General features: G+C 36.3%; 3 protein-coding genes across 3 annotated transcripts in view; 2 read left to right on the forward strand and 1 right to left on the reverse strand.

Annotated features, from left to right (window-relative positions):
• Positions 1–6,096, forward strand: part of LOC137390984 (uncharacterized) — a 28,582-nt gene extending 22,486 nt beyond the window's left edge. Inside the window, exons 23-27 of the mRNA XM_068077298.1 lie at positions 976–1,086; positions 2,190–2,281; positions 3,859–3,965; positions 4,710–4,906; positions 5,564–6,096. Coding sequence (XP_067933399.1) covers positions 976–1,086; positions 2,190–2,281; positions 3,859–3,965; positions 4,710–4,906; positions 5,564–5,823 — 767 coding nt within the window. The 3' untranslated portion in view covers positions 5,824–6,096. The remainder of the gene's footprint in view (positions 1–975; positions 1,087–2,189; positions 2,282–3,858; positions 3,966–4,709; positions 4,907–5,563) is intronic.
• Positions 6,097–8,079: 1,983 nt separating this feature from the next.
• On the forward strand, positions 8,080–13,778 carry LOC137392219 (probable serine/threonine-protein kinase kinX). The gene is made up of 3 exons (XM_068078876.1): positions 8,080–8,176; positions 10,777–13,080; positions 13,402–13,778. The coding sequence occupies exons 2-3, from the start codon at positions 10,782–10,784 to the stop codon at positions 13,494–13,496; spliced, it is 2,394 nt and encodes a 797-aa protein (XP_067934977.1). The 5' UTR covers positions 8,080–8,176; positions 10,777–10,781; the 3' UTR covers positions 13,497–13,778.
• Positions 13,426–25,948, reverse strand: LOC137392220 (protein Njmu-R1-like). Its single transcript, XM_068078877.1, has 9 exons — positions 25,838–25,948; positions 24,122–24,247; positions 23,868–24,036; positions 23,502–23,624; positions 23,207–23,271; positions 22,474–22,652; positions 17,200–17,324; positions 14,497–14,567; positions 13,426–14,114 (listed from the first exon to the last, which is right to left on the reverse strand). Exons 1-9 carry the CDS (start codon positions 25,912–25,914, stop codon positions 13,994–13,996), a joined length of 1,056 nt encoding a protein of 351 aa, XP_067934978.1. The 5' UTR covers positions 25,915–25,948; the 3' UTR covers positions 13,426–13,993.
• Positions 25,949–27,029: the final 1,081 nt, after the last annotated feature.

Genomic DNA, 27,029 nt, shown 5'->3' on the forward strand with positions numbered 1-27,029 from the left:
CTCTATGTAGTTACTAGTCTCTCTATGGCAACTGTTAATATTCTATGAATTCTACATGTATGTACCTCAATGTAGTTACTAGTCTCTCCATGGCAGCTGCTCATATTCTATGAACTCTACATGTATATACCTCAATGTAGTTACTAGTCTCTCCATGGCAGCTGCTCATATTCTATGAACTCTACATGTATGTACCTCAATGTAGTTACTAGTCTGTCCATAGCAACTGCTCATATTCTATGAACTCTACATGTATGTACCTCAATGTAGTTACTAGTCTCTCCATGGCAGCTGCTCATATTCTATGAACTCTACATGTATGTACCTCAATGTAGTTACTAGTCTGTCCATGGCAGCTGCTCATATTCTATGAACTCTACATGTATATACCTCAATGTAGTTACTAGTCTCTCCATGGCAACTGCTAATATTCTATGAACTCTACATGTATGTACCTCAATGTAGTTACTAGTCTCTCTATGGCAACTGTTAATATTCTATGAATTCTATATGTATATACCTCTATGTAGTTACTAGTCTGTCCATAGCAACTGCTCATATTCTATGAACTCTACATGTATGTACCTCAATGTAGTTACTAGTCTCTCCATGGCAGCTACTAATACTCTATGAACTCTACATGTATGTACCTCTATGTAGTTACTAGTCTCTCCATGGCAGCTACTAATATTCTATGAACTCTACATGTATGTACCTCTATGTAGTTACTAGTCTCTCTATGGCAACTGCTCATATTCTATGAATTCTATATGTATATACATGTACCTCTATGCAGTTACTACACTCTTCATGGCAACAACTGCTAATATTCTAGGAACTCTACATGTAGATATCTCTATGTGATTACTAGCCTCTAATTACTAGTTACTAGAAAAGCACACTAGCAGTTAATCAATCTCTTCAGTATTTATTTGCTCTAGTCTTGTTACTATGCCATATTTTTACTATCTGCAGGGATTCATTCTGGACCCGTAGCAGTAGGAGTGGTGGGATTCAAAATGCCAAGATATTGTTTGTTTGGAGACACTGTGAACACGACATCACGGATGGAGTCACATGGCCTTCGTAAGCATATATATGGTATATGCGTGCTGCAATAGTGCAATACTTGCTTACTAAGTATGTATGTATACATATATTGTGTATATATATACATGTATATATATATATTATATACACATGTATATATATAATATATACATGAAAATAGCATAATAATAGCATGAAAATAGCATAATTCTATTAATAGCTATAGCTATTAATAGAATAGCTATAGCTATTCTATTAATAGCTATAGCCGGAATGACAGACAGACAGACGACAGACATAATTTGACAAATATATATATATAGGTATATATATATAATAAATATATATAATATATATATAATATGTATATAATATATATATAATAGTTCAATACTTGGTACTAAGTATATATGTACATATATACGCATACTGCAATAGTGGGATACTTGCTACCAAGTATATATACACTATATGCTGTAATAGTGAAATACTTGCTAGTAAGTAATATATGTACATGTATACGCATGCTGTAATAGTGGGATACTTGCTACTAAGTACCAATGTCAGTGCTACTTAGAGATATACTTTTTTTAATAATCGTCAGGTGTTTAATTGAAATAAACTAAGAATAGACATCATTGTGATTTGTATAAAGAAGCTACTGTACAGTACTTCATTTTAAAAGTTGTGACATGTACTCTATATAGTATATTGAATAGGTATTCTATATGGAGTACATACAGTAGGTATTATATAAAGAGTATGTAAAGTAAGTATTCTCTAGAGTATATAGAGTAAGTATTCTATACAGAATAAGATTAGAAGAGTATTCTGTATAGGATATATAATAGTAAGTATTCTATATAGAACATATAGTGTAAGTATTTTATATAGAACATATAGTGTAAGTATTCTATATAGAACATATAGTGTAAGTATTCTATATAAAACATATAGTGTAAGTATTCTATATAGAACATATAGTGTAAGTAATCTATATAGAACATATAGTGTAAGTATTCTATATAGAACATATAGTGTAAGTATTCTATATAGAACATATAGTGTAAGTATTTTATATAGAACATATATAGTAAGTAATCTATATAGAACATATAGTGTAAGTATGGTTATTTCAGCCCTCAAAGTGCACTGCAGTCAGCAATGCAAGGCTATTCTGGATCGACTCGGAGGCTATCACCTGAAAGAACGTGGAATCATAGAAATGAAGGTAGCTTTGTATGTTACTAAATTTACTTGGCAAGTATTCTCAACACCACTGAACCGGTGGTGACAAGCATTCTCAACACCACTGAACTGGTGGTGGCAAATATTCTCAACATCACTGAACTGGTGGTGGCAAGCATTCTCAACACCACTGAACTGGTGGTGGAAAGTATTCTCAACACCACTGAACTGGTGGTTGTGCCTAGCAAGCATTACCAACACCACTGAACTGGTGGTGGCAAGTATTCTCAACACCACTGAATCGGTGGTGGCAAGTATTCTCAACACCACTGAACTGGTGGTTGTGCCTAGCAAGCATTACCAATACCACTGAACTGGTGGTGGCAAGTATTCTCAACACCACTGAACTGGTGGTGGCAAGTATTCTCAACACCACTGAACTGGTGGTGGCAAGTATTCTCAACACCACTGAACTGGTGGTTGTGCCTAGCAAGCATTACCAATACCACTGAACTGGTGGTGGCAAGTATTCTCAACACCACTGAACTGGTGGTTGTGCCTAGCAAGCATTACTAATACCACTGAACTGGTGGTGGCAAGTATTCTCAACACCACTGAATCGGTGGTGGCAAGTATTCTCAACACCACTGAACTGATGGCGGCAAGTATTCTCAACACCACTGAACCGGTGGTGGCAAGTATTCTCAACACCACTGAACTGGTGGTTGTGCCTAGCAAGCATTACCAACACCACTGAACTAGTGGTGGCAAGTATTCTCAACACCACTGAACTGGTGGTGACAAGCATTCTCAACACCACTGAACTGGTGGTGGAAAGTATTCTCAACACCACTGAACTGGTGGTTGTGCCTAGCAAGCATTACCAACACCACTGAACCGGTGGTGACAAGCATTCTCAATACCACTGAACCGGTGGTGGCAAACATTCTCAACACCACTGAACCGCTGGTGGCAAACATTCTCAACACCACTGAACTGGTGGTTTTGCCTGGCAAGCATTCTCAACACCACTGAACAGGTGGTTACAAGTATTTGCACCACCACTGAACCGGTGGTGGCAAGCACTCTCAACACCACTGAACTGGTGGTGGAAAGTATTCTCAACACCACTGAACTGGTGGTTGTGCCTAGCAAGCATTACCAACACCACTGAACTGGTGGTGGCAAGTATTCTCAACACCACTGAACTGGTGGTGGCAAGTATTCTCAACACCACTGAACTGGTGGTGGCAAGTATTCTCAACACCACTGAACTGGTGGTGGCAAGTATTCTCAACACCCCTGAACCGGTGGTTACAAGTATTCTCAACACCACTGAACCGGTGGTGGCAAGTATTCGCAACACCACTGAACTGGTGGTTTGATAACACAAGCACTAAATAGTGATCTATGTTTGAAGTTCAGGCTTGCCCAATCACTTAGAGATATCCCTGTTGATAGTTCATGAACCTTTAATCTTTCAGAGGCAAAATAAGACACATCACAATAGTGAGAAATTTTCTACCAAAACCTGAAGTGTACGCCAGTACACTTCAACTAAATTCTAGCTGAAAAGATGCATAATATCAAGAAGTTCCTGAAAACCAGTGATTTTTGCAGGGCAAAGGTCAGGTTATCACCTATTGGCTCACAGGAGATGACAGTTTTCATCGTATTCAACGATTGGCTGCTTCTATGCAGCCCGACAGTCCTTGCAACTCCACCAGGTACATTCTTGAATCAGCTGGTCAATTTCATACAATAGCCAAGTTCCTATAGTGTAAAAACTATTTTAAATTGTTATTTTCTGTTTTTTAACACAGCTGCTTTCAGCTAGAAAAGGTTTCTAAGCAGATCTGTTATTAAAATGATATTTTCACTGTTCAGTTAACTACAAACTTAACTACAAACTGAAGGCGTTATAAAAGTTGTCATGTTTCATAGACAAACAGATAGACTAGGATAACTGAATTCCAGTCAGCATTCTAACAGATAAATAAGCAGATAAACTAGGATAGCAGAACTCCAGTCAGCATTGTAACAAATAGATAAACAGATAGACTAGGATAACTGAATTCCAGTCAGCATTGTAACAGATAGATAAACAGATAGACTAAGATAACTAAATTCCAGTCAGTATTGTGACAGATAGATAAACAGATAGACTAGGATAACAGAATTCCAGTCAGCATTGTAACAGATAGATAAACAGATAGACTAGGACAGCTGAATTCCAGTCAGTATTGTAACAGATAGATAAACAAATAGACTAGGACAGCTGAATTCCAGTCAGTATTGTAACAGATAGATAAACAGATAGACTAGGATAACTGAATAGTCAAAAGGACTCCGATGCTAAACAATTTTACAAAACTTACTTTCACTTCAAACACGTTGCCTTAAAATGCTGTTAAATGACTAAGTTTCATTTGTATCTAGAATGCAATGTTAAAGACAATGTTGGGTTGTAGAAGCAGTTTTGAAGACAATCTACATTTAATGCCGAATGGCTTCCAAAGGCTCAAAGCAGTACAAAACCAGATGGCCATCAATGATTCACCATTCAAGACGCATGTTTCCACTCCCACCAGCCGGAGAAACATTCGCCGTGGCAGCATGCCAGCATATGATCTAAAACTTGGCCTGTTTGAGCTAACCAAAAGACGAGGTAAGAAATGCATACACGAGTACCAGAGTTATCCTCAAATCAGCGAGTTTAATATTCTACCTCTGCATGCTTGGTAGTTAGACTGATATACCCAACTGAAAATGCGAAGGGACTTTATTTCGGATGACAAAGAATTAGCAATTAGGGTGTGACTAATGCTTTGAGAGCATTTATAGAGCCCTGATCTGCTGCATTTTTCTCTAACCAACCATATACCTGAGATGTATTCTCTCTAGTTACCTACAAACCTGAGATGTATTCTCTCTAGTTACCAACAAACCTGAGATGTATTCTCTCTAGTTACCTACAAACCTGAGATGTATTCTCTCTAGTTCCCAACAAACCTGAGATGTATTCTCTCTAGTTACCTATCGACTTGAAAAATGTGCTTTCTATTTACCTGCATACTTGAGAGATATTCTATCTAGTTACCTGCAGACCTGAAAAGTATTCTCCCTCTTTACCTGCAGACTTGAGAGATATTCTTTCTATTTACCTGCAGAAAGATCTTCTCTCTCTTGTTAGAGAGTGAACTGGTCAATTTCTAAGCCTACTAATACTGTAATTCCATGTCTTTGTTACTTGATGAAATAGTAGGGAAGCTGCTACATTAGACAAGTCAATGTGAAAGTATATTGTTCTTTGGTATGCATGCAGGAAGCACACCACATAATGGCAGAAAAGGTTTAATGCGATCTGAAGGCGTGGTAGGAGGAACATCAGTTCTTGATACAGTTGATCCGTTGAAGGCGGTGCGCGCTGGTCCGGACGGTTGTGAGAATGAACCTGAGATTGACAGTCGCCGACCAAGCAAGAGAGAAACAGAGCAGAAGCGTATGACAGCTGGAAGCCCAGTGGCGATGACAGTCATGAGTGGCCTAACAAGTGGTCTAACAAGTTGTCAGCAACCAACCTAACTGGCATATACACGAACCTAACCTAATATACACGGAATAAGCTAGTCTCAAGATCTGAGTTGGATATACACGCATATCTACTTATAAATTATGCTCTATATTTATGGCACAAACAATACATATTATTGATCTAACATTTACTTCTTTGGTTCTAGTTAATATCTGTTTAATTCATCCAATGAAATTTAACACAGGTTGTTTTCAAGTCATGGACAACTGGAAAAGGTAACCATGACAATCTTCCTCTGGTTTATTATAGACACTCTCAATAAGCTCTGCCATCAATTATCAACATGGCAACCAAATAATTAATTTATTGTGGCAAATTAACTTCTATAATTATTCTGAATACGTGGCAGTGGTTGCCGCTGTTTTGATAGCGATCAATATATCACTGACAAGGCATGTCAAAAGTGGTACATAAATACCGATATGCTCATGGGTACATGTTCGTATTTCATCTATGCGACCAGTGATGGATAAAAAAGGGTACCTATCACAGTCCTGCAAGCAGTGAAAGATAAATGTACAGTTCTAACAGTGGTGGATAAATATACCTAGCACAGTTGTGGTGACAGGGGTGGATTAATATATTTATCACAATTATCCTAACAGTGGTAGAGAAATATACCTATCACAATTATATTGACAGTAGTGGATAGACATACTTCGCACAGTTATGGTGACAGTGGTGGATAAATATACATATCACAGTTATGGTAACAGTGGTAGATAAATATACATATCACAGTTATGGTGACAGTGGTGGATAAATATACATATCACAGTTATGGTAACAGTGGTGGATAAATATACATATCACAGTTGTGGTGACAGTGGTGGATAAATATACATATAACAGTTGTGGTGACGGTGGTGGATAAATATACATATAACAGTTGTGGTGACAGTGGTGAATATATATACTTATCACAGTTATCTTAGCAGTGGGAGATAAATATACCTAGCGCAGTTATACTGACAGTGGTGGATATATTTTCCCAGCACAGTTATGAGGACAGTGGTGGATAAACAGTGCACACAATGAATGTGAACTATACTAGGTGGACAACCCCTCAAAGTTTTGAGCCATGTTGATGTACTTCATTACTGCACTTGATGGTCATAATTAGTCACCAGTAAAACCGGAAGACGAAGAACCATCAGGAATGCAGTGAAACCAATGTTGGTAGCCAAACTAGGAAGATGAATATCTGTTTGATAGTGGTAATATCATTAATGAACAATCATTTATCCTAAAGTCGGCATTTCACCTCCACTTAGCTCTTGCATCAGCATGACTTCAGCACCTATTAGCTGACAAATTCTTTCTTGACTTCCACAGCTGGGTCTGGCACACATCGTAATTTACATTTGCTAAATTTTGTTGTTGCTGTGTAACTAATTTGTAACTCAAGTTTAATAATTGGTTTAAAATCTTCAATTTATGAATTGGTGCTGACATTATGGATGGATTCATTCATTAACCAGTCATATAATGATGAGTGACTACAGGGGTACAAACTACTAACTGCTATGACTTCACAATAATTCTATAAATTTCAAAAAGAAAAACGAAAAACCATCAATGACTTAGAATTTGTTCTATGGGTGTATTATTTATTGCATAGGTGGTTAAACATGTTAGGTGTTGGCTGTCTGCCTATCTTACCTGTTCTGCCTACTCCACACGCTCTAAGAAGCTTCATTGTTAAGCCACTTTAAACTTGAAATGAGAAGTACTTGAGCAGGTAATAAAGTCAGACATCAGATAAGTGGAAAACATTAGTCAGTTATACATCCTTATATATACATGTTTAAAAAACGGGATAGTGAGTTATGTACCCCTACAGTTGGCAGACAAGCAGTAGAGGCAATTACTAGAATATCAAAAGCAAACAAGGTATAAATGGTGACATGAATGGTTGCTAAAAGATATACCAAATATGACTCTTCGAATAATTCTGTTATAACTGATTTAACATGTTTGAAAATATTTCCAAGGAGGTTCGCAATGGGTGAACAGCACTCAGTATTTGTATTGTAGGCTATAATAAGGCTTATCTAAGAATTTGTATCATAGCCTGCCAGGAGGTTTAGGAAAGTTAACAATTTATGCCAAATGTGGAAGAGGCCGTGCGGAGACAAGGTAATTAAAGTAATCAAGTCTTTTTGACGAGCTCCTCAATATGATTGACAGATAATATCTAAACAGCCAGTCTTACTGTCGATCTACTTACTCATTAGACAACACCATTTGATTGGCTGGTTTAAAATAAGACACCATAGCATCTATTATAAATGTGAAGCGCTGAAGTTTTTCATGATTACTGTTCAATTCTTCGGTTTGACGGTAAGTGTCTTTGTATAGAGCGCGTGTAAGTTCTGATTAGTGGTACAGCAAGTAGCCTCCAATATGGCTGATAAATACATACATGCATGTAGTTCTATATGACAGTCAACAGTCAGTCTACACGACTAATAAATTGGATAAATTATTATCTAGTCTATACTTTGATGCTAGAATTATCATTCAGACTTTGATACTAGAATTATTATCTAGACTTTGATACCAGAATAATTATTTTGACTTTGATGCTAAAATAATTATTATCTAGACTGATACTAGAATTATTATTTAGACTTTGATACTAGAATTATTATCTAGACTTTGATACTAGAATTATTATCTAGACTGATACTAGAATTATTATTTAGACTTTGATACTAGAATTATTATCTAGACTTTGATACTAGAATTATTATTTAGACTTTGATGCTAAAATAATTATTATCTAGACTGATACTAGAAATTATTATTTAGACTTTGAGACTAGAATCATTATTTAGACTTTGATACTAGAATTATCATCTAAACTTTGATACCTGAATTATTATTTAGACTATGATACTAGAATTATTATCTAGATTTTGATACTAGAATTATTATTTAGACTTTGATGCTAGAATAATTATTATCTAGACTTTGATACTAGAATTATTATCTAGACTTTGATACTAGAATTATTATTTAGACTTTGATGCTAAAATAATTATTATCTAGACTGATACTAGAAATTATTATTTAGACTTTGAGACTAGAATTATTATTTAGACTTTGATACTAGAATTATCATCTAAACTTTGATACCTGAATTATTATTTAGACTATGATACTAGAATTATTATCTAGATTTTGATACTAGAATTATTATTTAGACTTTGATGCTAGAATAATTATTATCTAGACTCTGATACTAGAATTATTATTTAGACTTTGATACTAGAAATATTATCTAGACTTTGATACCAAAATTATTATTTAGACTATGATACTAGAATTATTATCTAAACTTTGATACTAGAATTATTATCTAGACTTTAATACTAGAAGTATTATCTAGACTTTGATACTAGAAATTATTATCTAGAATTTGATACTAGAATTATTATCTAGACTTTGATACTAGAATTATTATTTAGACTTTGATGCTAAAATAATTATTATCTAGACTGATACTAGAAATTATTATTTAGACTTTGAGACTAGAATCATTATTTAGACTTTGATACTAGAATTATCATCTAAACTTTGATACCTGAATTATTATTTAGACTATGATACTAGAATTATTATCTAGATTTTGATACTAGAATTATTATTTAGACTTTGATGCTAGAATAATTATTATCTAGACTTTGATACTAGAATTATTATCTAGACTTTGATACTAGAATTATTATTTAGACTTTGATGCTAAAATAATTATTATCTAGACTGATACTAGAAATTATTATTTAGACTTTGAGACTAGAATTATTATTTAGACTTTGATACTAGAATTATCATCTAAACTTTGATACCTGAATTATTATTTAGACTATGATACTAGAATTATTATCTAGATTTTGATACTAGAATTATTATTTAGACTTTGATGCTAGAATAATTATTATCTAGACTCTGATACTAGAATTATTATTTAGACTTTGATACTAGAATTATTATCTAGACTTTGGTACTAGAATTATTATCTAGACTAATACTAGAATGATTATCTAGACTTTAATACTAGAAGTATTATCTAGACTTTGATACTAGAATGATTATTTAGAGTTTGATGCTAGAATTATTATTTAAACTTTGATACTAGAATTATTATCTAGACTTTGATACTAGAAATTATTATCTAGACTCTGATACTAGAATTATTATTTAGAGTTTGATACTATAAGTATTATTAAGACTTTGATACTAGAAATATTATCTAGACTTTGATACCAAAATTATTATTTAGACTATGATACTAGAATTATTATCTAAACTTTGATACTAGAATTATTATCTAGACTTTAATACTAGAAGTATTATCTAGACTTTGATACTAGAAATTATTATCTAGAATTTGATACTAGAATTATTATCTAGACTTTGATGCTAGAATTAGTATCTAGACTTTGATACTAGAATTATTATCTAGACTTTGATACTAGAAGTATTATCTAGACTTTGATACTAGAAATTATTATCTAGAATTTGATACTAGAATTATTATCTAGACTTTGATGCTAGAATTAGTATCTAGACTTTGATACTAGAATTATTATCTAGACTTTGATACTAGAATTATTATCTAGACTTTGATATTAGAATTATTATTTAGACTTTGATACTAGAATTACTATTTAGACTTTGATATTAGAATTATTATCTAGACTTTGATATTAGAATTATTATTTAGACTTTGATACTAGAATTATTATTTAGACTTTGATACTAGAATTATTATCTAAACTTTGATACTAGAATTATTATCTATACTTTGATACTAGAATTATTATTTAGACTTTGATATTATAATTATTATTTAGACTTTGATACTAGAATTATTATCTAGACTTTGATACTAGAATTATTATCTAGACTCATACAGCAGTCTGCTGTCATTGTAGACAAAATGTTAAAGCTAATCTTCTTAACCACACTACTGAGTGCCTGCTTCTCGGCACCGCTCCAAAATGTCTGCCCACAAGCCTCTGACAAGATTTCTATGAGTGATCTCGCTAAACAAGCACCCATCATTGTACAAGCTCAAGTGATAGGGCACCAGGTTACTGTTATGAAGACGAACTCGGAAGGGGAGCCCACATTGATAGTGGCCGACACAGCTCTCACAGTTGAAGCTGTGCCCAAGAACACGCAAGTACCATGCGTTCCAATAAACTTTGTCTTGCATGACATCATACTAAAGGATCGTTGCTCAGACATTCACAAGACATTCCAAGAAGGGCAATCTTACTTTATTATGGTGAGAACAAGAACTAATGGACTCGGGGGAGCGGAATTTGCTGTCGATAAACAGAAGAACTTCTTTACCGTGAACAGTTTCAATACAAAGCTCATTGGGAATGTCACAGGATGTCTAAACAAAAATTCCTGTGGTAGTTACATTTGTGAGGACCCAATCAACCAGAATCAGTTTCTGATTGAGCAAGAGCAACAGATAGACAACGGCCAGGCCCTGGCAAATGTGGAGCAATCTGATGTTTTTGAAGATGAACAACCAGAGCCAGTTGTAGATGAGAATAACCTCATATTTGATGATAAAGACTTACCAGCAGATGAAGAAATTGTAACTGAAGAGGGTGAGCTTGAAGAAATGCTCGAGGAAGAAGCGGAGCTGGAAGACATGCGCAAGAATGAAATGGAAAGTGACGACAACTTGGAAGAAGAAAACGATGAGATGTTGGACTTACAATTAGATGATGAAAATGTTGAGGAAGAAAATGAACTTGAAGAAATGCTAGAGAAAGAAGCGGAGCTGGAAGACATGCGCGAGAATGAAATGGAAAGAGAAGATAACTTGGAAGAAGAAAACGATGAGGATGAGATGTTGGACTTACCATTAGATGATGAAGATGTTGAGGAAGAAAATGAACTTGAAGAAATGCTCGAGGAAGAAGCGGAGCTGGAAGACATGCGCGAGAATGAAATGGAAAGAGAAGAAAACTTGGAAGAAGAAAACGATGAGGATGAGATGTTGGACTTACCATTAGATGATGAAGATGTTGAGGAAGAAAATGAACTTGAAGAAATGCTCGAGGAAGAAGCGGAGCTAGAAGACATGCGTGAGAATGAAATGGAAAATGAAGACAACTTGGAAGAAGAAAACGATGAGATGTTGGACTTACCATTAGATGATGAAGATGTTGAGGAAGAAAATGAACTTGAAGAAATGCTCGAAGAAGAAACGGAGCTGAAAGACATGCGCGAGAATGAAATGGAAAGAGAAGACAACTTGGAAGAAGAAAACGATGAGGATGAGATGTTGGACTTACCATTAGATGATGAAGATATTGAGGAAGAAAATGAACTTGAAGAAATGCTCGAGGAAGAAACGGAGCTGGAAGACATGCGCGAGAATGAAATGGAAAAAGAAGACAACTTGGAAGAAGAAAACGATGAGGATGAGATGTTGGACTTACCATTAGATGATGAAGATATTGAGGAAAAAAATGAACTTGAAGAAATGCTCGAGGAAGAAACGGAGCTGGAAGACATGCGCGAGAATGAAATGGAAAGAGAAGACAACTTGGAAGAAGAAAACGATGAGGATGAGATGTTGGACTTACCATTAGATGATGAAGATGTTGAGGAAAAAAATGAACTTGAAGAAATGCTCGAGGAAGAAACGGAGCTAGAAGACATGATGAACGAGGAAGAAAGCCAAAATGAAGACAACTTAGAAGAGATGAAAGATCAAGAGTTGTTTAACGGAGCCGTCGGAGACTGGCAAGAGCGGAATGAAGATACTAGAGCAAACTTTGACACCAATGATGACATGACACAGTTTGATAAGGAAAAACTTACTGATGACTGGATTTCGATGAATAAAATTGAGGATGAGACAAGTGAAAAAATACTGGCAGATGAAATTGAAGACGGAGATGACTTTGGAGTAGGTGATGGCTTAGTAGCCTTCGATGATGAAAAAATAAAACAAGACCAAATTCCTAACACAGATGAAGTTCTAAATGAGGGTGATGTCGCAATCCTAGAAGAGCCAATAGAAAATGCCGAGTTGTTGGGAGATGAAAAGGTGGATGAGATGGAAAGCGAAGGAGAAAATGGAGGACTGTGGGACCCTGCGACAGAAATGGTAGAAAACAGGCAAGGAGAAACAACAATTGATAAAGAGGGAAATGAAAAACTAGATGAGCCCGCACAAATAAAGGAAACACAAGATGGCAAATCAGGTTGGTAACTATTTTGGGATAATATCAGCGTTTTATTCTGTGTTTTATTACATCGGTGTTGTGATATATTTGTGCTGTATTATATCTGTGTTGTACTATATCTGTGTTGTATTATATCAATTGCTTTACATTTGTGTTGTATTAAATCTGTTGTAACATATCTGTGTTGTATTACATCTGCATTGTATTACATCTGCATTGTATTACATCTGCATTGTAATATAGCTGTGCTACATGTTATTATAAAACTATTGCTGGTACATTCATGCTTTTGTCCACAATGTTAGCCAACAGCATTAATAAAACCTAATGTTTTACCAGGTGTTCCCGTCGACTATCAAGATGAAAGTAAGAACATCCAAGTACTAAGAGTGGCTCTACCAGCCCATCTGACTCTCTCCGTAAGCGATGAGTAATTTAAAAACCCACAGAATGTCAACAAACATCCTATCAACATCTACGAGAGCTGTAGTTGGGGAACTACTAGCACTATCGATAATGAAGACTTGCAGCAAGTCGGAAATCGTTGAAAAAGTTCTCTGAGACGCCTGTGTTAGACTTGCAATGCTTTGTACCCTTTTACTATCCAAAATATCTTTGTTTAATTGTTGTTGTTATGTTTGCATAGTTTTATGTGATACAATTGTTTTGTTAAACTCTTTGTTGCATTTCAGAATAAATAATTGCATAATCACAAAGTTGAATAACTAACTAAGTGCATATTTACATATACATGTATATTGGTAACAAAGTTTTAGAAACAGTGGTTAACAAAAATGTAGTGATAAAAACATTAGTCTTAGAAATAGGCATTAATCTCAGAATATCATTATAAGAATAGAGTGTATAAAGTGGTAAGAAATCTAAAGCACAGAACAGGAATGTTGTCCATAGGTATTTTTGTAGAAGAAGCTTACCTCAGCCTCTCCTTTAGGAGCCGAAGTATTGAGAGAGAGTCGGGAGTTTGTTCTTCATTGAGCGCATGCATGAGCAATATTTGTGCGTTTCCTGAGTTCTTTAGAAACACGTTAGACCTACAAGAGAAACAAGTGCTTGCAGTAAACTATATTTAAACCAGAAAAAAATATCTTTGAACACAAACTGTTTAGGCAAGTAAAACCTAAAAAATGGCAGAATCATGACATATCCCTTCTATAAATTAAGATATGAGTTGACCCTTCATATGCTACGCATGACCAGACTGATATGAAACAACTGCGCACGAAACCTTTTTCCTCTACAAAGTAAATACAGCTCTAGGCAAACAACTTCTTAAAGCCTACTAAAGAAAACAAAGGTGCTAAAGGCTGAATACATGACAGCATTCCCTCTACATACATTACTTGTTCACACCACTAAATATTGCTTTCTTACACGTACAAGAAAGTATTAATTTCTAGATGGCGGATCAATTACCTGAAAAGAGCATAGAAATCTAGCTCAGCTTCTTTTACCATTCTCTTCAGTGTGTTCATCTCTTGTATAGCCTGTCAGAAAGGTAGAAAACATTTATTTGCTGAGGAGACAAAGTTTAGTTATAGCAAAAGAGGGAAAAAATAGGGAAGAGCTTTGCTGCACAGAAGAATTTAAACATCAACAGATAAGAAACTAAAAATAAGCCCATGAGTTATCATTAAGTATGAAAACATCACAGGAGAGGTGTGAAAGGGAAAATACCTTAAGTATTACAGGAGAGGTGTGAGAGGGAAGGTACCTTAAGAATTACAGGAGAGATGTGAGAGGAAAGGTACCTTAAGCATTACAGGAGAGGTGTGAGAAGGAAGGTACCTTAAGAATTACAGGAGAGATGTGAGAGGAAAGGTACCTTAAGCATTACAGGAGAGGTGTGAGAAGGAAGAGACCTTAAGCATTACAGGAGAGGAGTGAGGGAGAAGGTACCTTAAGAATTACAGGAGAGATGTGAGAAGGAAGGTACCTTAAAGGTTGACTTGCAACAAAATTCACATTACAGTTATTTGGTATCAAAAGATTCACCATGTCTTACTCTGTTGTGTTGTAGGTGCCAAATACATGGAAATGTGATTAAAAGCTCGTAAAAGCGCAAAGACGAAAAGCCGCCGTAGATTGGAATCTGTTTATTTATCTGACGTAGTCATTCCAGTTTGGTTATCATCTTGTCACATGATGTTCTCACGTGAATTAAAAGGTCAATAAAAAGCTTAATGTAAAACTTATCGTAGCACTAGTTTATGACAAACACTTCGGGTTTTACCGAAGTCCCCGTATTAAAAATAGATGCTCGCTACTTTACAGTTTTGTTTCGGCATTAGCTAATCGTCAAGTCGTAATCTGATCATGTGACCCAATACTTCGAAAATAATTTTTGCAGCACTTCTCAATTATTACAGGCGACCAACAGACTCGTCATGATTATCAGACAATGATATGTACTCCTTCGAGCTAAGGTTAAAAAGTTTAACGAATTTTTACGGTAAGTCATAAGATATCAGTGCTACAAGTGACAGCATTACAATGACGATAAAACAGAGGCGTAAGAACAATAGACATGGTTTTATTGAATGTGTGAAGTATATTTGTGAAAATATTTTGACGAATGAGGTTGCATGAAAGTGTAAACAGAAACCATCCTGTAACAACTATGTCCCATTTGAGCCGTTTTGCAAAGCGAATCCAAACTACAGCGGTCTCGTGTGGCTGCGAGTAACTGTTCGTTTTTAGCTTTTAAAAACTTGTAATCACATTCCCATATATTTTACACCTACAACACAACAAAGTAAGACATGGTGAATCTTATGATACCAAATAACTGTAATGTGAATTTTGTTGCAAGTCAACCTTTAAGGTACCTTCCAGTATTACAGGAGAGATGTGAGAGGGAAGGTACCTTAAGTATTACAGGGGAGATGTGAGGGAGAAGGTACCTTAAGTATTACAGGAAAGATGTGAGGGAGAAGGTACCTTAAGTATTACAGGAGAGGTGTGAGAGAGAAGGTACCTTAAGTATTACAGGGGAGGTGTGAGAGGAAAGGTACCTTAAGTATTACAAGAGAGATGTGAGAGGGAAGGTACCTTAAGCATTACAGGAGAGGTGTGAGAGAGAAGGTACCTTAAGTATTACAGGGGAGGTGTGAGAGGAAAGGTACCTTAAGTATTACAAGAGAGATGTGAGAGGGAAGGTACCTTAAGCATTACAGGAGAGGTGTGAGAGAGAAGGTACCTTAAGCATTACAGGAGTGAGGGAGAAGGTACCTTAAGCATCACAAGAGAGGAGTGAGGGAGAAGGTACCTTAAGTACTACAGGAGAGATGTGAGAGAGAAGGCACCTTAAGCATTACAGGAGAGGTGTGAGAGGGAAGGTACCTTAAGCATTACAGGAGAGATGTAAAAGGGAAGGTACCTTAAGCATCACAGGAGAGGTGTGAGAAGGAAGGTACCTTAAGTATTACAGGAGAGATGTGAGAGAGAGGGTACCTTAAGTATTACAGGAAAGGTGTGAGAAAGAAGGTACCTTAAGCATCACAAGAGAGGAGTGAGGGAGAAGGTACCTTAAGTACTACAGGAGAGATGTGAGGGAGAAGGTACCTTAAGTATCACAGGAGAGGTGTGAGAGAGAAGGTACCTTAGGTATTACAGGAGAGATGTGAGAGGGTAGGTACCTGAAGTATCACAGGAGAGATGTGAAAGGGAAGGTACCTTAAGTATCACAGGAGATGTGTGAGAGAGAAGGTACCTTTGGCATTACAGGAGAGATGTGAGAGGGAAGGTACCTTAAGTATTACAAGAGAGGTGTGAGAAGGAAGGTACCTTAAGCATTACAGGGGAGGTGTGAGAGGGAAGGTACCTTAAGCATCACAAGAAAGGTGTGAGAGAGAAGGTACCTTAAGCATTACAGGAGAGGAGTGAGGGAGAAGGTACCTTAAACATTACAGGAGAGGAGTGAGGGAGAAGGTACCTTAAGCATTACATGAGAGATGTGAGAGAGAAGGTACCTTTATCATTACAGAGGAGATGTGAGCGGGAAGGTACCTTAAGTATTACAGGAGAGGTGTGAGAGGGAAGGTACCTTAGGCATTACAGGAGAGCTGCGAGAGGGTAGGTACCTTAGGCATTACAGGAGAGGGGTGAGAAAGAAGGTACCTTAAGTTTGAATGTCTCACAAATGTTTTTCAAGTGAACTGGGTTGATATCTCCTCCTTCGGCAGCAGAATAAGCAAACTTTTCTAAAAGCTGCTGCGCCCAGCGCTCACAGAATTCAGTGCAGGCTAAAAATGAAAGAATGATAATTATGAGGATAAAAACAGAAAGCAACCAGACACTGTTGGACAAATTATTACTGCCCTAATATGAACAAGTGAATTTATCCAAGACTGGAAACGACCAGCAAAATTGTGATACGCGAGTCAACTAATACCTCTAAGTGTCTGTAAACAAACATGTCCGATCTTCATATATTCTAGAGTCTCGACAAAAATTTCAATCCCTTGCCACTATTTAACAGAAGTAGTCTTATCTTAGCATTAAAAGTTCAAGTCAACAAGCTGACACTGTGAACCGATTGCTAACAATCGGTGTTGGAGGTAATAACCCAGTTATCCATATATTCAATCAGGGATGCATGCTGAGCCTATTTGTTTGTTGTTCATAGTCAATAATAGAGCAAGTCACTAATTATAATGATTCCCTAGTACATGATCAAGATATGAAATTCACCAAGATTATGGGTAAAAGTAATATATTCAATTGAGAATTATAGTGAAAATTAAGTTTAAAAAGCAAGCAAATTCAGTGTTACGATAATAGTTGCAATTAAAACTCATGATTACTGAAATGAAAATTGATATAAAAAATGCAATAGATATTTCAGTGTGACATGTAACAGTTCTGTTTAGCAACAGTTCTGTCTAGTAATAGTTCTGTCTAGTAACAGTTCTGTCTAGTAACAGTTCTGTTTAGCAACAGTTCTGTCTAGCAACAGTTCTGTCTAGCAACAGTTCTGTCTAGTAAGAGTTCTTCTGTCTAGTAAGAGTTCTGTCTAGTAACAGTTCTGTCTAGTAACAGTTCTGTCTAGTAACAGTTCTGTCTAGTAACAGTTCTGTCTAGTAAAAGTTGTCTAGTAACAGTTCTGTCTAGTAACAGTTCTGTCTAGTAAAAGTTGTCTAGTAACAGTTCTGACTAGTAACAGTTCTGTCTAGCAACAGCTCCGTCTAGCAACAGCTCCGTCTAGCAACAGCTCCGTCTAGCAAGTCTAAACCAATAAGATTGTTTACATCAAGTTGGTATGAGATGATGGAAGGAGATGATGGAAGGAGATGATGGAAGGTCAACATCAAGTTGGTATGAGATGATGGAAGGAGATGATGGAAGGAGATGATGGAAGGAGATGATGGAAGGAGATGATGGAAGGAGATGATGGAAGGAGATGATGGAAGGAGATGATGGAAGGAGATGATGGAAGGAGATGATGGAAGGAGATGATGGAAGGAGATGATGGAAGGAGATGATGGAAGGAGATGATGGAAGGAGATGATGGAAGGAGATGATGGAAGGAGATGATGGAAGGAGATGATGGAAGGAGATGATGGAAGGAGATGATGGAAAGAGATGATGGAAGGAGATGATGGAAGGAGATGATGGAAGGAGATGATGGAAGGAGATGATGGAAGGAGATGATGGAAGGAGATGATGGAAGGAGATGATGGAAGGAGATGATGGAAGGAGATGATGGAAGGAGATGATGGAAGGAGATGATGGAAGGAGATGAGGTCAACATACGAAGTTAATATTATGCACAACAATGCAATTAACGTAAAAACATTATTAAACATAAAAATAAATTAATAAAGTAGTCCCTCGATCAAACACGAGCGAAGCGATTGTTTGGGAGATTTATGATAAATGCATATGTGCACACAACTCCCGACAAATTATCTGTTAATAGCCGTGACCAAATCCTTGTACCAAAATCTCATCAACAAATTTAACCATTTTTGTGTAGAGCCGTTTAAGTATAATAATGATACAAAACACATAAAAACCTATTTAAATATGTTACCAAGCCTTTGAAAAGTTTCTGCAATATTTTAAAACTAACCCATCTGATCGGAGTATACATAAGTAGACAGATTGATTTGGCCTAAAATTGAAATAAAAACTTGACAAGCCTATTTTAATCAAAATTAAGACTGGCCAATGAAACGCCGATATAGCTGTGTGATAGAGAGTAGAACCATTAAGTCGTGCGCATTTCGTGCGCGAAAAAATGTGCACATTTCACCAGTCTATGGCATTGTCCAATTGCCGAAGGTTTTATGTAATTAACGTAGAAGTATTGAAAAGTAATCGTTTCTTTTTGCTGGTTCTACCAGACTCTGACATTTTGGACACTTATAATGGGTAATCTGGTATTCCAACTGATGTCCAAAGCAGTGAGAATAAAGGAAATGATGATGATATTTTTCTAACGATTCTTATAAGATTATTACAATATTCAATTGTGAGAATAATTACTCGATTTTATGAGATTATTATAATATTTAGTTATAAAAATAATCATTCGAATTCACAAGATCGAAGTATATAGTGACAATGCAATGTTACTGTTATTATTTTTCTAAATATTTTGTTGATGATACTGCGGCTGTGCCCAATATCGCGGTACCCAATATCGCGGTACTGCCGAGGCGTTTTTAATATCTGCAAAATTAAGTAATAGGCCTACATTTTCTTATAGAGATACATCTATTTCTATGACAACCAGCAAAAATTTGTTAGATTTTTAAATTCAGCATAATTTTTTAGATATAAATACAGAAATCTAGATAAATATCACAATTTCTTGATATTGGTTGCCAATGATACCAATGATATACAAGCCACCCAGCCTGTGCATATTACACAGCAGCTTGCCATTGTACTTCTAATATTGCATTTCTCCTGTTGCAGGGAAGAGATATAAACATATAATCTTTTCCTTTCATTATTGCTGTTTGTTGTACATAATAACACCCAGTACCTTACAGCTACCATTGCAGTTCTCCTATTGCACTGCAGTGCCGTTTAACTGCTAATATTGCATTTCTCAACCGGCAGTACACTTTCTTTTTCCATTATCACTTTGGTCGCGGGCTGTATGACAGGGGAATTTCTAGTGATATTCATAAATCCCTAGGTGTCTACTGTGTGAGTCTATTGTGTGAGTTCATTAGCCTGTGTAACACGTTGTGTGTTTACATTTTTACATGCTCCATACATACGTACGTATGTATGGAGCATGTAAAAATGTACCGTAAAAATGTAATGTAAAGTAATGTAAAAATGTACGTACGTACGTACGTACGTACGTACATACATACATACATGCCTTCTGCCAAGTTGCTAAAAATAATTAGTTTAGAAACTCTGGTTCATGAGAACCAGCCTCTTAAATCCCACCACTCTCTGATTCAAAAGGAAACTCTGGTTCATGAGAACCAGCCTCGTAAATCCCACCACCATCTGATTCAAAAGGAAACTCTGGTTCATGAGAACCAGCCTCGTAAATCCCACCACCCTCTGATTCAAAAGGAAACTCTGGTTCATGAGAACCAGCCTCGTAAATCCCCCCACCATCTGATTCAAAAGGAAACTCTGGTTCATGAGAACCAGCCTCTTAAATCCCACCACCATCTGATTCAAAAGGAAACTCTGGTTCATGAGAACCAGCCTCGTAAATCCCACCACCATCTGATTCAAAAGGAAACTCTGGTTCATGAGAACCAGCCTCGTAAATCCCACCACCCTCTGATTCAAAAGGAAACTCTGGTTCATGAGAACCAGCCTCGTAAATCCCACCACCATCTGATTAAAAAAAAAAGAAGTCTCAGGCATCACTGCTAGTAATAAAGAAATATATATTTTATTGCTACTACACAATATTACTAGGGTAATACAAGTATACACCTAGTAATACATAGGTACAGGGGTAGAAGTCTTGATAGAAATACATGACTATTACTGACACTGATTTAGATTAGATATATATACAGATGGTTCCCAACCAACGAACGAGTTACGTTCCGAGCGATTGTTCGTAAGGTGAATTTGTTCGTAAGTTGCTTCAGTGCTATATTTTGTATTATATTTTATGTTTAAGGCCTATATAAGTATATTGAAGGTTTATATAAGTATGTTTAAAGCTTGTATAAGTAACCTGTACTGGTTTGTACTGAAAAAAATATTTAATAAAATGGAGATAATACTTTGGTGGACCCCGGGCCATGACACTGCATTTCTTATAATTATGTCTTGTCCTTTTTATTATATTGTTGTTTTAATCGTTATGCTATCACTTATCGTTGTTGTCTTATTTTTTGTATGTGTTGTCCGTTTATTATATCATTGTTTCACTCGTTATGCTATTATTATATCTGATATAATGTCATAAAAATATCACTTATCGTCACTTATATTGTTGTCATACCAACGCGGTAGCGGTCCTATTTATTCACATTGTTAGCCGGTGTTCTTACCGTTTGCCGCTAGCCGGAATGGTTGATATTATTGTATATAACTGAGTGCGCTCATTTAGTTGAGCAAAGCAGATAGCCGTACGCTCCTCGGCTAGTGAAATTTCCTTCGCTAATTAAAAGCTGAATGAAACTACACGCACTCTCTTCTCTTTATTTATTAGTAGAGATCGTGCCAAGTAAAGGTCGGCAAACCCCTTTACAATACGTATGTAAAGTTCAAACAAAGTTCAAACAAATAACTCAAAAGTTATTCGAGTTACAAACAACATACATACGTTCGTATGTAACGTTGTTCGTAACTCGAATGTTCGTAAATAGGGAACTGTCTGTATATATAGATTAGGGGTATAAACAATTTTTATATATTTTAGTACCCTTTTATCTGATATATTTCACGGAATTTTATTCTTAATACACAAAACTGAAAATACATACATATGTAGTTAGCATAACTCTAAAGCATGCTCATCATAGACACACAGCATCCCTTCACTAAAATCAAGTTCAATAGAAAACTTTTTTTTTATGGAGAAAACACCAAAAATATAAAACTCATCCGCGTATAATTGGCCGATTTTTTGAGCTAAAATACTCCTTTCATAAATTCTCCACTCCTTTTCACAAAGTAGTGAAAAGATTATAGTTTCCACTCTTCAGAATTTGAAACATATTTATGGGTAATTCTTTTTACACCAATACATGTACTTTGCTTTCCCGATGACAGTTTTAGCAGTTGGCATGCGGCTTCAAGTTCCGACTCTTCTTTGCAACAAAGTTGTGTCTAGTAATAATGGTCATACGAATTATGAAGAGAACTTAACAGGAATTAATGAGCAACACAATCCCTAATTGGGTCACGCTAAGCTAAAGTGATCAGAGATCAGATAACTATGATCATACTCACAATGGTCACTGAATGATATATCGTTTCCACTGTAGGTAATACAAAGGATGTCGATGATGTGTTTGGTTTTGGTTCTTGGTTCAGGGCAGAGATCAATGAGAGAGCCCGAGCTGTCACTGCTCTCTGTAGAAGCCACAGCGTGACTCAAGAGTGCTGATAATGTGCAGCTAGCGTGAAACCTGTGAAACACAAACCTATGTACACCTATGTATGCGCGTACACCTATGTATGTGTGTACACCTATGTATGTGTATGTACACCTATGTACTTGTATGTACACCTATGTACACTTATATACTCATATGTGCACCTACGTACTCATCACCACACATATGTATGCCTACATATTCATCACTACACGCATGTACACCTATGTACACATTTGTACACCTATATACATCTATGTATACATATAAATATATGTATGTACGCACCTGTGAATACCTACCTATATACATGTATGCACACCTATGTACACGTATGAACAACCATGTATGTAAACATATTTACACTATGTACAAATATGCACACCTACATGTATTTATACCCAAAAAATCTCTTTACATGTATTCTCCAAATGATTCAGAGTATCTAGTTGTTACGATCTATTGTTTGTCATTTGTTTGACGAGAAAGAGGTGAGATCAAACCTGATAGACATGAGGAAAAGGTAGACTATCTCGCAGGCACCCTTTACAGGCAGAACATACATAACAATTAACTACGATACTAACCTTTCAATGTCCGCTTCAAAACTTTTATCGTCTGACTCTATTGTTATCTGTCCACTTGCTATTGCCTGTCAAATGAATAAACAATTACACAAAAAGCTAAAATTTTATAAAACATGCCGCATAAAAACGAGATATGCCAGACATGGATACACGCCATATAAATAATACCGGTGTGTTTGCAGAGTTATAGGCCTACATGCGATATTCACACAATACACAAGGGCATGTCTAGTTTTAAGACTTATTTAAACTACTTTATGAAGGAAGCGAACAAGATCAGAGGCTGTGTACTCACGTTGTATATCACATATTTAATATCCTTGCCAAGCACCTGGACACAGTTGATGATAAAGAGAAGACACTCTCGGTACCAACTGCTCAGACATTCTCTCACAGTACTAACTGACTCAGATAACTCCTGCAATGTTGACTCGGGTCCTTGAACATCAAAATGACAAAGTCGAAAAAGTTCAACTTGGATTATGATGATAGCTTCTAAAATTCAGCCATTGTCCAAAATATAGATTTCAACATCTTAAATACACAAGCGATCAAAAGTTCAAACTGGTCTATATTTAAAATTAACACCAAATAGAAAATGGCAATGGTATTACAAGCCAGATAAATATTCCTGGGTGTAGAAGCTATCCTAGACACGTACGCAGCCTTTCAATGAACATTCTATCTTTAGAGCGTACTGGTCCAACTGGTTTCTGAATGACTCCAAGCCCCTGTCACATTCAGTAACAAAGCAGAGCACAAACTGTGGCCCATTACTCCCTGTCTCATTCGGGCTCAGCAGGCAGAAGTAGCAGTTTGCAGGCTCTATACTACAAAATATAAAGGCATTAATAAAAGAATCTCTACTTTCCACATTAGATGGAAGATTAGGGCTTTTCACAGAATATTACATACCCAAGGTCGACTGTGACTATTTGTCCATTTCCAGAAAATACAGATCCCCTTGCGAGACGGCTCTCTATAAACCGTGTGAGGTCTGCATTGTTGGACTCTGGTAGTGTAGTCGAGAGGCTGATTAATCTAAATATATGCACACATACATAAGCCCACTGTATAACCTTCTTTTACACTTGCCATAGAAACAGGTTGTTAAATGAGATGGTGCTGTACTGAGTGCTCACTAAGTATTTTAAAATAAAATACTGCAAAAGATACTTTGATTCACTGCTGGAGATTCAATGGCAAAGAGACACATGCAAGTAAACATTTTACTTGCAGCTTTGTTACTATGACACTATGATATGAAGTTTATAGCAGCTTGACTAATCTAGAGGTAGCAGTATTTAAATGACAGTGTTGAAAAATATACATTCGGTTTATTGTTGCTTGGTAGACACAAACGGAGACATAGCACCAAAACTTGTCCTGATATTTTCTGACTAACAGCATTACAGCATTGCAACAGATTAACTGCAATGCTGTTAATCAATTGCTGTCACAAATTGCTTTTGTCACTTGACAACAGCAATTTGTGAAGAGGCGTGAATGTACTTAACTTATATAAGTGAAAATAAGTTCTGGTGGGTTTTTGCTGTAGAAACAACAGGAACAATGAAAATTTCAAATGTCTTTCATGATGCCATCAATTACTTTTTGCATGCCCAGCAGTCGAACCTTTTGACCTTCGCTACATATAAAGAGCTCGACACTATTCACCTGACACGGCAATAAACAATGATTTCTCCACTTTTGATAACTAGCTATCAGCTGTAAAAATATGTCATATATAAAATTGAAAACAATCTTAAAATTAGAGGTGTCAGGGCAGATATAAAAAGTTTCACCAAAATGGTAACATTGACTATGCCCATCAAGGAAGTCGGGTTAACAGGACATAGAGTGAAATGCATTATTACATATTCCATAATTGAAAACACATCCCAGTCAATGGCTATGACCGGCATCAAGATCCTAGCCTCAACCTGATTTGTTTCTCATACCATAATCTCTCCAAGCTACCCGAGCGTAGACCAAATGGTTAGCAGAAGTTACCAACACCAATACAAGCTATTAAATAAGAAAGATGCATCAACTTTGATCTGTGATTTCACAGCTGAAGTCTTCATATAGCGTCTGCCCAACATTAATTCACTGAGCAAAAGCTTTTGCTCTCATAATTTTGTAATTGCTCTGCAGGGCACTAATGCTAATAAATTGTTACGTTTGTCGTACTAACAACATAAGCTTGACGAACTACCTACTTTGACAACCCTGCATTTACCAGATGAACTGCTTTGCAAAATATATAATGATTTGGGCAAAAGCCGCATACAGTTTAGTTAACTAACGCAATTGATGAACATAGTGCAGTCCCTCGGTATTTGCAAATTCCTTCTCTTGTGAGCCAATCACTGGCCAATAATTACTCTAGTAGAAATATATGATCGAGAAAACGCATTGATTAGTAGGTTACTAGTAATTATGAGTTACAAATATAAACTGCTTGACATCTCCGCGCATGGCACGTGCTTATATGCATAGAATCAACAGTGGATATTTCCAAAGTTTACCACAGTATATATATATTTCTTCTTGATAAGGGCATAAGGCACTAGTCGATATTAGTGCCTTTGGGTTTAAATACTTCGGTAATGACAAACTCCATCTTACTTGTTATTGGTGTTTAATGAATAAAATGCATACGATGTAGCAGAGTAGCTCTGCTTAAGATTCTTAGCGTCAGGCATAACCCTTACAGTTTCAACGACACCGCCTACAACATAGTATGTTATATTGGTATCCAACTCATTGGCCGATTTTTCTTTCGTTGTGAAAAAGTCGGCCAATCCGTATCCGACGAGCATGGTTCTGTCGAGCATTTAAGACAGGGCTCTTCCGAGAACTCGTCTGTAGAATCAGTGTCGACGATCAGTTCGATACTTCTGATGGTAAAAATGTACGCTAGTTTTATTGTTATGAGCAATCTTTATTATGGAAATCAATAGTCATATTTTACAATAATTATGTTTCCACAAGGTACCACAGCAAGTAAACCAACTAAAAAGATTGATGTGAAGTGCGTTACTGTGACGACAACTCCCAAATCACAACTACATGTACAGTAATACTTTAACTTACGAGTGCTCCAACGTACGAGAAACTTAAGATACGAGCCAGCTTTTAACCAAGTTTTAGCACTAACATACGAGCCATGTTTGAGATACGAGCACTTGAGTGAGTTGCCAAGTATGCCGGAGGTGTTTTATTAGAACAGCATCACTCTGTATTTTTCAACTGCTCAGGTTATACTGTTGTACCGTGTTTTTTTGTGCACGATTTTCTGTGCAGAATTATGTGAATTAAAAGTACTGTGCGTAGACCGAAAGTTTGCCAGTAAAATGAAAGATAATACAAAGAAAAAGCAAATGATAACAGTCGATATTAAACGGAAAAGTATTGAAAAATATGCGAAATGTGTATGCGTGATTCAGATAGCTCGGCAATATGACAGAAATACATTCATAATTATCAAACAGAAGGATTATATTCAGGGCATTTAGTTCGCAAAAGGACTAGCCATAGTTTTTAAACGGTGCAGCGATCTTCACGACCGCTGATGGCATTGGACAAACAATTGGCCGGTGACAGCGTAACTGAAACGATGCAATGTGAAAAGGCCGGCGCTATCTATCCAAACCATAGAGTTATCTCCCCCTAGAGTGATAACTACACGAGTGTTTCCGGTGCCAACAAGGAGCGTTTAGGCCACGCCTCTTTTTTGTGCTAGTCAGTCGTAGTGATTGACTAGATAATAACATCAGCCATGAGAAGGGTTAAACAAGGATCATGAATTTCCAGTTGA

The sequence above is a fragment of the Watersipora subatra genome, chromosome 3, assembly GCF_963576615.1.
Source record: "Watersipora subatra chromosome 3, tzWatSuba1.1, whole genome shotgun sequence".
NCBI classification, from domain to species: Eukaryota; Metazoa; Bryozoa; class Gymnolaemata; order Cheilostomatida; family Watersiporidae; genus Watersipora; species Watersipora subatra.